General features: G+C 41.2%; 1 protein-coding gene across 12 annotated transcripts in view; it reads left to right on the top strand.

Annotated features, from left to right (window-relative positions):
- Positions 1-12625, top strand: part of NHSL1 (NHS like 1) — a 246822-nt gene that overhangs the window by 170199 nt on the left and 63998 nt on the right. For 10 of the 12 annotated variants that reach the window (XM_045499794.1, XM_045499793.1, XM_045499791.1 and 7 more), the window contains exon 2: positions 10729-10881. In XM_045499794.1, coding sequence (XP_045355750.1) covers positions 10729-10881 — 153 coding nt within the window. Of the gene's footprint in view, positions 1-7427; positions 8013-10728; positions 10882-12625 lie in introns of those variants that run through there. The other 2 variants (XM_045499796.1, XM_045499798.1) reach the window with 2 other exon arrangements.

Genomic DNA, 12625 nt, shown 5'->3' with positions numbered 1-12625 from the left:
ACCCTCAGTGCTCATCCCGACAAGTGTCCTCCTTAATGCCCTTGCCCATTTAGCCCATCCCCCCACCCCAAGCCCTTCAGCAACCCTCATTTTGTTCTCTGTATTTAAGAGTCTTTTATAATTTGTCCCCCTTCCTGTTTCTGTGTTATTTTTGTTTCCCTTCCCTTATGTTCATCTGTTTGGTTTCTTAAATTCCACGTATGAGTGAAATCGTATGATATTTGTCTTCCTCTGACTTAATTCACTTAACTAATATACTCTAGTTCTATCCACACTGTTGCAAACGGCAAGATTTCATTCTTTTTGATCACCGAGTAATATTTCATCGTATCTATACGTACCACATCTTCTTTATCCATTCATCTGGTGATGGACATTTGGGCTCTTTCCATACTTTGGCTATTGTCAACAGTGCTGCTATAAACATTGGGGTGCGTGTGCCCCTTTGAAAAAAGCACTCCTGTATTTTTGGATAAATACCTCCTGGTGCAAATGCTAGGTGGTAGGGTAGTTCTATTTTTAATTTTTTGAGAAACCTCCATACCGTTTTTCAGAGTAATAGCCCTGTGTTTTAAAGTTACTCTCTTATTTATATGTTTATTAACTGTGTTCATCTGCCTGTGTTATTTGCTTTGCAGCTTCAATAATGATTGTTATTTTGATAGATAAGAATTGTAGACTGTATATACCATTGCCCTCAATGTGAATGAAAGTGTTTATAAAAACATGAGACCTAATCTTTACCTCCAAAAGTTAGAGTTGTGAGAAGACTCTAGGATAGGACTAAGCTCTCTATAAGTTTATTACTAAAACATTATTATGAATGTTGAAATGGCTTATGCTGCTAGGTAATTTTTAAATATCTCTAAAATCTCTTACTATTAAGTGTATGTATTTTGTTTTATAGGCCCAAGGACCTTGTATTGGGTACTTTCTGCTATGATGTTTTCCAGTGCTCCAGGTCTGAAAAGCACAAGAATGAATGGGTGTGTCTGTGGATTTAAAAATTGTATTTCATGTATTCTAACCATATGTAAAGATAATGAGGACACCTAAGTTAACTTAGTCACATATAGTCTTTCTTTTTAGATGTCAAGCTTGGCTTTTTAATAGCCTAAAACAAATTAACAGTACGAGTCCTGTTTATAGATAAGTTTGGGCTGAGAAATTTTACATTTTGAAGAGGTAAATTTCCTTTGAGAAGAGCTGAAAATTGACTTTTAGTACATGGCCCTGATCGGTACTCCATTGTATCAGATTTTTTCCCCTTCCCTCCCTTCCAGCTTAAAAACCACAGTAATCTTTATTGATTATACATCCCATTTCCAATTGATCAAGCCTTCAGATTTTGTTTAATTCAAAATGTGTATATTATATGGCATAATCATACCTCATTTCTGCATATAATTCTTGTGGACAGTATTTGAAAGTGTTCTTATTTAGTAAATACTGTTTAACAAAGTATGTGAAAGTTTTTTGGATTCAACATAAAAACTTGTAATGCCCCAACTGCATTGAATGCACAGAGGATGGCCTGAAGATTTGCAGAAATGGAGATAGGGGACATGGGGAAGGACTACAAGAGATAGAAGCCTTATCTGTGAGTACTGGGAGCCATAGACAGCTCTGCTCTTAAGAGGGTTTTGGGGCTAAACATATAATCTTTCATCCTTAATAAAAACAATAAGGGGGGCGCCTGGGTGGCGCAGTCGGTTAAGCGTCCGACTTCAGCCAGGTCACGATCTCGCGGTCCGTGAGTTCGAGCCCCGCGTCGGGCTCTGGGCTGATGGCTCAGAGCCTGGAGCCTGTTTCCGATTCTGTGTCTCCCTCTCTCTCTGCCCCTCCCCCGTTCATGCTCTGTCTCTCTCTGTCCCAAAAATAAATAAACGTTGAAAAAAAAAAATTAAAAAAAAAAAAAAACAATAAGGGTGTATTTTAAGGTTATACTAAAGATGAAGACCTATGTGGAAACAGAGTCCTTTATTAAACATGTAGGATTTGGGACTCCTGGGTGACTCCGTTGGTTGAGTGTCCAACTCTTGTTTTTGGCATAGGTCAGGATCCCAGGGCTGTGAGATCGAGCCCCAAGTCAGGCTCCACGCCGAGGTTAGAGCCTGCTTAAGATTCTCTTTCCCTCTGTTCCCCCCACCCCCAAGTTCTCCCTCTCCCTCTCTCTCTCTCTCTCAAATAAAATAAAATAAAATAAAATAAAAACAGCTAAGGCTTAATTTAAAATTTTTATACCTTAAGCATATGTTCCTGAAACATACATGTTACAGACTTAAATACAGGCTGGTAAGACCAAGGGAGTTGTTGAAAAATCGCCCTGAGCAAAAATGGATTCAGACCTCCTCACCTCTGGCATGGGTTGCTATACCAGCTCCCAGCTTCTCTCTCTGCCCCCAGTGGAGTCCATTCACACCCACTGCTCATCTTGTACAAGTGATCTGTTTGAAATGCGACACTGGCCCTTCAACTTTCCCTTGTCAACTCCATCAGTGACTCCCTGGCCCCCTGTGAAAACCCACCTCCTTGTGGGAAGCAAAGCCCTTCAGGGTCTGGCCCTGCCTCTCTCTACCTCCTTTGCCGTCTTTCTCCACATCACCCCCCTCCCCATAAGCTTATCAGGAACCTCAGAACCTCTGTGTGCCCATGACTGCTTTTCCTAAGAGTCCTCTCTTCCTCTCTGTTCTCCAAATGGTGTGGATGCCCTTTGCCATCTTTCCCATTAATATCATGGTCTTATCTCTTTCCCTGTGCTTGTTCATTACTTTATTATTCTTATCTGTTTGGGTGTGTCACCCCCATTAGACTCTGACCTTCCTAAGGTCAGGGACCAAGTTGGATTTACTTTTAACCTGGATGTCAGATGTCGAAGGCAAGGCAGTTAACAAGTTCTCGATGTAAAATTGCTGAATGGTGGAATGCAGATGCATAGTTACAGTTGAGTTTTTTAGAATATGTGTTACTTTGTGAAATATTTCTTTATCTCTTTGCTAATGTGTTGTGTACCTACTCCCGAGAAGTAGTTAGATAACTATAGAAATAATCAGGTGATTCCTAGAAGAAAAATGTTAAATGTTTGGTCAGAAATGAGATTTCATTTCAGAGAAAGACTAAGCAGAAATGTTGGGACTTTATAAGGATGCAAATATTTATACAGTAGAAGTGGTAATAGAATGCCCTAGACCAGGAGAAGCCACCAGGATTTTTCAAGTGATGGAGAGCATTTTTTTTTTTTTGTAATATATGGTAGTATTTTTAGAGAACAATGATTCTCAAATATTTTTATTATTTATGTGTCCTAATAAGGACTTTTATGTAAGATATATTAACTCGAATGTACTAAAGATATTTTTTTCTCAACTTAGTATGTGCTAATTAAAGAGAAATCAGGACACCCAGATTCTCATCTTAGCTCCTACATTGCATTAGCTTCTAGATAACAATTTTCTCGTTTCTCACTGAAGATGAAATCTACCGTCTGGTTCACTGAAAAATTGACTGTAGCCCTAATAGAAATGAGAAAGTTCTTGATAAGCAGCTAAGGGTTTGGGAGGAAAGCAGACTGACTTAAATTAGACATCCTGCATGAGATAATGTGAAATTTAGGTAGAGGTTAGCAATATGGATCTGGAGGACAGACAAATGAAAGACTATAGTTTGAGAGGAAGATGGCTGAGTGTTTAAAGGCAATAGCTTAATCCGTGGATCAGTAGTCTTCTTCCCTAAAGGTCCAGGGAGTAAATATCTTCAACTTTGCAGGCCCTGCAGTCTTTGGTGCACACAGCCTGAGAGCAGCCATAGTCAATAGAGAAACTAATGGGTATAGTGGTGTTCCATTACACCTTTATTATTGGACACTAGAATTTGAATCTCATATAATTTTTGCATCATGAAATATTGTTCTTTTCATTTTTGTTCAACAATTTAAAAAGGGGCCAGCTAGAATTGCCCGAAGGGCTATAATTTGCTGATTCCTGCCTGCCGTTCTCCGGTAAAATCATTAAGGTTTCAAGGCGTAATAAGTAAGTAGCACAGGACAAAGGTTTAAGGACAGCCTCTTGGAAGCTTGTTAAAAGGTTGTTAGAATCCAGAGAAGGAACAGTCAGATGTAGGAAAGGAGCAAGTGTTGATGAAAAGCTCAAGAACTGGGTCGTTGGTGGTATGTAATTAAAGATGATTCGAAGAGGAGTGAGGAGACCATTGGTTCTAGTTAGAGGTGCACTGGTGACCACTGAGAATTTTTTGTAAACGGATAGAGAGAATTTTAGGCAGTAGAGAAGATAGTAAGTGCATAGAAACTGGAAGTTGTGGGTTTAGAGCCATCATTCATGGAGCTGGCAGTTGAACTCTGAGACAAGCAGAAAGACTGCGAGGTCTGTGAGGTTGATTCTCTTCTATGAAAGCATGACTGACCCTTTATTAAGCTTAGGGCTGCTTAGCTATCTCTTAAGATTTCATTCATCCGTCTAACAAATATACATGCTTACCATATACTAGGTACTGTTCTAAGGACATATCAATAATTACTCCCTAAATCCTTACGGTAACCTTATAACATCGATACTATTATTGCCTCCATTTTACAGATGAGAAAACCAAGGTATGGAGAGGTCCCTCCTCTAGTAAGTAAGTGGCTAGTATCCTGGATGGGATGGTTCCAGTGTTGGGCTCTTCACTCCTCCCTATGACATGCCGTCAACTTTCCATGTCTGGAATACTAGAACTTTCTTTTTTTCAACGTTTTTTTTTTTTTATTTATTTATTTTTGGGACAGAGAGAGACAGAGCATGAACGGGGGAGGGGCAGAGAGAGAGGGAGACACAGAATCGGAAACAGGCTCCAGGCTCTGAGCCATCAGCCCAGAGCCTGACGCGGGGCTCGAACTCACGGACTGCGAGATCGTGACCTGGCTGAAGTCGGACGCTTAACCGACTGCGCCACCCAGGCGCCCCCTTTTTTTTTTTGAACAATTGCTGCTATTATAGGGCTAAAGTTGGAAGAAGACGTACCATGGATTTATATATTCTCTGTTGAATATATAAATGGTGCAACTAAAAATTAAAAAGAATACTAGACCCTTCCATAAAAACCTGGCTCTTCAATAAACTGTGACACTGAGGCAATGCAGATTCTAAGCCACTTCCTTCTTCTCATGCTGATATGCAGGGTAGAAAGTAAGAGGGGCGCCTGGGTGGCGCAGTCGGTTAAGCGTCCGACTTCAGCCAGGTCACGATCTCGCGGTCCGGGAGTTCGAGCCCCGCGTCGGGCTCTGGGCTGATGGCTCAGAGCCTGGAGCCTGTTTCCGATTCTGTGTCTCCCTCTCTCTCTGCCCCTCCCCGGTTCATGCTCTGTCTCTCTCTGTCCCAAAAATAAATAAACGTTGAAAAAAAAAAATTAAAAAAAAAAAAAAAAGTAAGAGATGCTACCACTGTCAGGGAAATCTTTATAATTAATAAACTCTTTCAAAATACAAGCTAATGTGTACTATGGTAAGTAGCATACTTTATTTGGCCAACAGCTGAAAATCTGGACTTGGGGGAGACAGCATGGAATAATGCACAGAGGACAAAGTACCCCGGATGCTGGGACAGAAGCCTGATTTCTACCCCTGGCCTTACCACTGACGAGCATGTAACCGAATACCAAATAGCAGCATTGTCTTAACACACTTCTGGCCGCTTACTAGGAGGCTTAATATTGAGTGAGAAAGGAAATTACTCCGTTTGGACTCCTACGACAGTTCATTTGCTTAGAGTGACTCTAGTCCCTTCTCCGACTAGTCCTGGTGTCCTGGTAAGGTCTCACCCCTGCCCAGCAAACATAGTCCCTCCTTACACGAGCAGCAATGGGATTCACTGTAGATGTTTGTTTTGTTGGCATCTCCTCCTTAAGGTTTTTACTCAAATCTCACCTTGTCAGTGAGGTCTGCTCTGACTTTTATTTGATGCTGCAACCTGGCCATTTCCCCTGCCCTAAAATTGTTTTTATCCTGTTCAACTTCTTTTTTTGCCCATTGCACTTACTGCCTTCTCACGTGTCATGTGATTGTAGTCTATCGTCAAATAATATCAGCTCCATGCTTAAAAGAATATAAGACCTCATGGTTGTACCCCCAAATGCGTGACACTTAGTATTGTGCTCAATATACCTTTTTAATGAGTGTTTGGAAGCCGTGGCTGTATACCTGCATGCTGTTGTCAACGGCAAGTACGTGGCGTGACATTTAACCTCGGAAACTTGTGGGTTGTGAAGAGGACAGCTCTTGTCCTGAGCCCATCCGGTGCTACTACCTGTCTCTAATGCAGTGAGGCTGAGACGCAGAGCCAGATAACTCTTGCTTATAAATTTGTTTTCCTAAGGGGAATTTTGCTCGCTAATTTAAGGCAGCTATATAATTTAACTTCGGAGTCGTTTCTCATTTGAGTCACTTCTTGTTTGCCATCTGGCCGTGTAATTACTTGTAAGTAAGGCTGTGTGTAGGATGAGAGAACACAAATTGGAAATCTGTGATAATATGTATGGTGAGATGATAATATGTGTGTTTTACTTTTTTGTTGGCTTTGTTTTTGCTGTTGTCCAAAATCTAAGATTAAGGGTGTGGGGGGTGGCAGGGAACATTTGGGGAGGAATCATTCCAAAGCTTTCCCTAGAGGGAGCCCCTTATATAAATTTTCTTCTTTGACTAAGAGCTTTTGTTATAAACTAAATGTTTTGCATTAGTGGATTATTACATTTTTCCATTCATTTATAAGTCTGGCCCTAAGCTATGAAACGAGAGGTTGTCTAACATGTCTCCAGAACCGTTCTGCCATGAATTGAAAGTCGGCAGAGGTATAAGGATCATTCTTTCCCTTGGTCCGTTTTCATAGTATTTCCCGACCTGGGTTTTCCTTTTTGTTCCAGTCCCTTTACCCCAGAAGATATTTTTCTAGTGCCGGCTTGTGTATTATTATTTCTGATTCTTCCCTTTCTAGTTGTTTCCCCAGTTCTGGGAGGTTAATTGCAAATGGACAGAAGAACCAAATCCAGTAATGTGTATTATTCAAGTTAAAGAGAAACGTAAATAATGTTTGTTTGGAATTACTATTCTGGGCGGGGGGGGGGGGGAGAGTGTAGAGTCAGATTTAAATCATTACAGTACAATTACAATGCTGATTCTCAGTCACTGGGAAAAAAAAATCAAAACCAAACAAACAAAAACCAACTTGGTAAGAAGCCAGGAGGTACTAATTTCCATGAAAATGCAACGAAGTCATCATTTACAGCTCTGAGGAGATTCTGTCGTAAAGTTTTACTGCTTGTAAAGGTTCCTTTGGTATGGGAGGCAGAGCCTGGGGGCGTGGTCGGTGAAACAATAGTTTGGTTCTTCCCCCCCACACCCCCACCAAATCAGTTCAAATGCCTGAATGAACTGGAGAGTCCAAGAATCAAAACATACTTGCTGTAAGACTCTTGTGGGCTCCAGTAAAAAAGATCTGGATGTTCCTAGTAGCCTAGTGAAAATGGGGCACACATTTGCTTCGCCTTGACTTGCGTAGAGGAAAATCTGCACTGTTTTTGTGGACTCCAGAGAGGAGAAACTTCTGATCTGTTGGAGAGAAAGTGAATTAAGTGAGCACCGAGGCAGAAAGACTGATGTGGCTATCATGCAAATAAGAATTGTGATTGGCTTTCTCTTTCTTTCTGTACACTTTGTCACTGCGGCTCTCAGCCTTAAAGATTAGGTTTCACTGGGAGCTTTTCAGGTTCAAGGACTGTTAATGGCTTGAAACTGCCTGACAATAAACTCAACCTCAACATTACATCAGCCCCCCGGCAGATGTCTAAGGATTTGAGGCTGGAAGAAGAAAGTTAGAATCTGGAGCGGAAGGATACAGCTCGCCACCTGCTTGATGGGTTGAGCTTCTAATGTGATTTAAATTTCTAAGCTCTATGCAGGCATCTGGAAATGGTGGTCTTCATTAATGCAAAAATCAAGTCTTTAATTAAACTTTTTAAGAAAAAAAGTAAGTAATTTCTCCCCCACCGCCCGTGGTGTGTGTGTGTGTGTGTGTGTGTGTGTGTGTGTGTGTTTTGTGTACTACGTCTTTTTGCGTGATGAAATTAAAATATGAAACAATATAATTAGCACAAATTAAACTCTATTCTTCACCAGGTTGTTCAAATACCTCAGATTTTATAACTCTAGGGCAGAATTATGTGATTTTAGCATGTCTTACTTATTTATGGTTGGGGTTTTAGGTGAATTTGCTTCTTTTGTGCTTCTCAAAAGAAGCCCTTTGAAAAAGGGGGAAAAAACCTTGTGTTTACCCTACGTCCACCTTGATATATGGTTTTTTGGTTCTTTGGCTTACTGTGCAGGGAGGCCGTGTGTGATCTATCACGTATTTTTGATGGGGATGATCCTCTAAAACTCCCTGGAGTTTTAGGAACTGTCTGTTATGTATTTTAGAGCTCGAGGACAAACTCTGTCTAGACTGTTCAGTCACTGTATAGAGTACAGCTTTTGTGGCATGGTTGCATTGTGTACTTACCGGTGTTTTAAATTTCCTTAATTCAGGTGCTTCTTCCTTCTTTGCAGAGTATAAATTTTACAAACACATGGTTTTAATTTTACATAGGTGTGGGATTAGTTTAATGTAGTTTTTCGACCAGTAATTTAAACTAGCTAAATGTGGATGGGTTAGAGAACTGGTAAGAGAGATACTGGAAAAAGCAACAAAAAACAGCACTCTCGGCTCATTCTCTGTAGCTCCCTTGGTGGAAGGGTATCTTTGGACGGATCGATTAAAATCTGCCCTGGCAAGAGTGAGATGCTCCAGAGAAGAGACAACTGTCCTTTCATAGGAGCCAGTTGGTAGCTGCACAGTGGGGCTGATGGTATGATTGCACAGACACAAGAACCATTACTTGGATTTGATTTGTAATTGGTAAATGGGAAGTTTCACTTTTCAATATTTTCCAACCATGAGGCACGGTAATTCAGTCTCAAATAAATGCCCATCGGCACAAAACATTGCAGTTAACCATGGCTACCCTTTGGAGGACATATGGTGAGTTGCGCGCTGCTCAAGATTCCCAGGCACATACATAAGGACTAAGTCACGGCTTTGTGGATTTTATGTATTCAGATTGATAGTTACAAGCACTATGCAAAACATTGTTCAACCAGAGGTTACGTGAAATACCAGGTGCCTAATTTACATGCTGTTCCTGTCAACCATTAAAACAGCAGAAAGCACACAGACGTTTCTGTTTTTAGCTTGATGTCTAGTTCTCAATGTTTATTTTCCCATTTAGCAATTTATGGAGAAGGTGGGGTGATTTGAGAAATGAATTATTTGGAGACGAGACTTGTAGCATTTAACAGCTATAGAAAAGATGGGCTGTGGGGAGAGCTACCCTGTGACTCAGGTGCCTAGGGGCACTAGAAAGGCCAGGTTCCCCTTCAGCCATAGCTATAAAGTCAAGGGCCTCATTAAAGTAACTTCACTGCTCCTGCTACAATCATGCTTTACATGTATTATTTCATATGATCTTTATAGTAGCTCTAATACGGTGCTGTTAGGTACTTTGACTTAATTTGAAATGTGTCCAAATAGAAGAGTTCAGTAGTTCATGCATGCTTGTTCATTTTATCTTGAACACTAAGACACTTAGTCTGTGTTCTCAGGAAAAAATGAAATAGGCACCGAGATCCCAAGCCCTTGGAGGAATCAAGGAAAATTATTGTAGAGATTTAGGGTACTCTCATGATTACCTATCATTTCCTCCTCTGACATCCTCTTTTTGTGTTAGGAAGATTCAACTGAATTGGATTATTTTGGGAAAAGTTAATTGCATTGGAATTAAATTTTTTAATATAAAAGTATTCTATGGAAAGAAAAGTATTCTATGAAAGCAGGAAATGTAGAGAAAATTTTGTCACACAAATTGATTTCTACTTCTATTAGATATGCTATTTAAATGTATTTTGACATACTGAATATGCTTAATTTTTTTTTAATTGTGTTTATTACAGTGATGTCTTAAAGTAATGCTTTAGAGGGGACAGATTTGGTCTCAAACTCTTAGTAGGAAATTTGTATTTGTCTTGGCAATCTAACATTTACTGATGCAATGGCATTGTATGATTAGATAATATATACTCATTATGGTGGAGTTAAGTAGGAATTGGAGGTCTCTATCAATTTTCTTTTCTTTTTTTTTTAAATTTATTTTGAGAGAGAGCGAGTGTGCATGTACACGCAAGCAGAGGAGGGGCTGAGAGAATCCTAAGCAGGCTCCACACTGTCCGCACAGAGCCCGACGTGGGCCTCGATCTCAGGAACTGTGAGATCATGACCCGAGCCGAAATCGGGTCGGACACTTAACCTGCTGAGCCACCCTGGCGCCCCTGTATCAGTTTTCTTAATTGTTTTCTAACTTTGGAGCAGAGGAAGTGCCTAAAATGCTGGAAAGCCATCAACTGAGGAAGCAATTCTACCAAAACGTTGTGGGGGGTGATGGACAGTTTCAGCTTTCCCTTTAGGGGCAAAACACTGTGTGTGCAGGACCCCTGGAGCCTAAGGTTAACTCTTATTCAGAATTTGCTCCCCTTCCCCCTCGTCGGCCCTTACCCCGTGGGTGTGTTAGGCACCAGAAACCCATCTTGACATAAAATATTTGAAGCCACTGCAGCTTATTTTGACACCGTAATTTATTCTGCCTTTCTTTCTGCAGCTGTTTCCAACCTAGACGAGGAGAGTAGATGGACAGTCCACTACACGGCCCCATGGCACCAGCAGGAGAACGTATTCCTTCCCGCCACGAGACCGCCCTGTGTGGAGGACCTGCACCGCCAGGCCAAGCTCAACCTCAAATCAGTATTGAGGGGTAAGATCGCATCCTGCCAGCTTGCGGTTCTTGGATCACCGACCGCTAGAAATGAAAGCACAAATTTGATTGCTATTTGTAAAAGAAGACCTATTTATAGAGAACATACAGTCCGCTGTTTCTTTCAAGGTATCATGAATACTTACAACCTAATACAAGCCCGCGATGTCCTGGTTTCTGTGGGAACCTGCCGGTTTACAGACACGCAGATCTGTCCTCAAAGACCCCACCCCTGCTTAGAAACTCTCTCGCGTGTTCAAGCCGTGGGTACCAGTTGAATCCAAATGAACCCTGCTTACATGGGAAGCTTTGCCATCGCCTTTCTTGAACCATCGGAAGTATTCAAAGCAAATTTGTTACAGCTAATACTTTCTAGTGGTCTGTTTCTGCTTCGTTCGAGTTGGGGGAAAAGGAGACCTACATATAGACTTTGAAAGCGCTCACAGTGGTTTGTTTTATCAGAATGTGGGCGGCACCCAGCTGGTCTCCTATTAAGCATAGGTTCTGTCAACAGACGGGCAGACAATGCGGTGGCCGGTGAGAAATACAGGAAGCGTGTACTCCTGTATCTAGTTTAAAATTTTCATTTTCACTTCACCTTACCGTGGATGTGAAGGAATCTGAATGTGTGGCAGGGCGGGCTTCTCAAAAGTGATAAAGAAGAGGGGTCCCTGGGTGGCTCAGTCGGTTAAGTGTCCAGCTCTCGGTTTCAGCTCAGATCATGTTTGTGAGTTCGAGTCCCACATCGGGCTCCCCGCTGACAGACAGTGTGGAGCCGGCTTGGGATTCTCTCCCTCCTCTCTGTCTGGCCCTCCCCTGCTCACATGCTGTCTCGCTCTCTCTGTCTCTCTCAAAAAAAAAAAAAAAAAAAAAAAAAAGTGATGAAGAAGGGAAGAAGTTCTTTAAACGAAGGAGTGTCTTTTAAGATTCAGAGACTTTGGGGCGCCTGGGTGGCGCAGTCGGTTAAGCGTCCGACTTCAGCCAGGTCACGATCTCGCGGTCCGGGAGTTCGAGCCCCGCGTCGGGCTCTGGGCTGATGGCTCAGAGCCTGGAGCCTGTTTCCGATTCTGTGTCTCCCTCTCTCTCTGCCCCTCCCCCGTTCATGCTCTGTCTCTCTTTGTCCCAAAAATAAATAAACGTTGAAAAAAAAAATTTTTTTTAAAAAAAAAGATTCAGAGACTTTTTTCTTAAAACAGCAAACTAATGTTCTTACTCTGCCACCAGTTTTCTCCTACCAGGCAATATTTGGGGCGTAGTTTTATTTAAAAAGTACTTGTTGCTGGGGTGCCTGGCTGGCTTGATCGGAGCCATGCAACTCTGATCTCAGGGTCCTGAGTTTGAGCAGCACGTTGAATGTAGAGATTCCTAAAGTAAAGAAATAAATATATGAACCTAAAAAAAAAAAAAAAAAAGTACTTGTTGTTTATCTGAAATTTAACTGGATGTCCTGTATCTTATCTAATTGTGAAAGACTTAAATTTGGAAGAAATCTGTTATTGATGCAAGGGAATCCCAGCATGAGGACCCCAACTCATATTTATTAAACACTTGTCTATATGCCAGCTTCAGTTCTAAGCCCATTACACGTATTATCTCATTTAATCCTCACAATAATCTTTTTACTATTTTAATGAAAATTTTACGGGTGATGAGGTGGAGATACACAGATTAGAAACTTGCCTGAGATCTCAAAGTTAGCTTTTTGTTTGGTTTTATTTATTTTTTAATTTATTTATTTTTGAGA

Source organism: Leopardus geoffroyi, chromosome B2 (assembly GCF_018350155.1).
Source record: "Leopardus geoffroyi isolate Oge1 chromosome B2, O.geoffroyi_Oge1_pat1.0, whole genome shotgun sequence".
Taxonomy (NCBI): Eukaryota; Metazoa; Chordata; class Mammalia; order Carnivora; family Felidae; genus Leopardus; species Leopardus geoffroyi.
The sequence above is the reverse complement of the archived record's forward strand: the minus strand, read 5'-3'. Positions and strand labels throughout refer to the sequence as shown.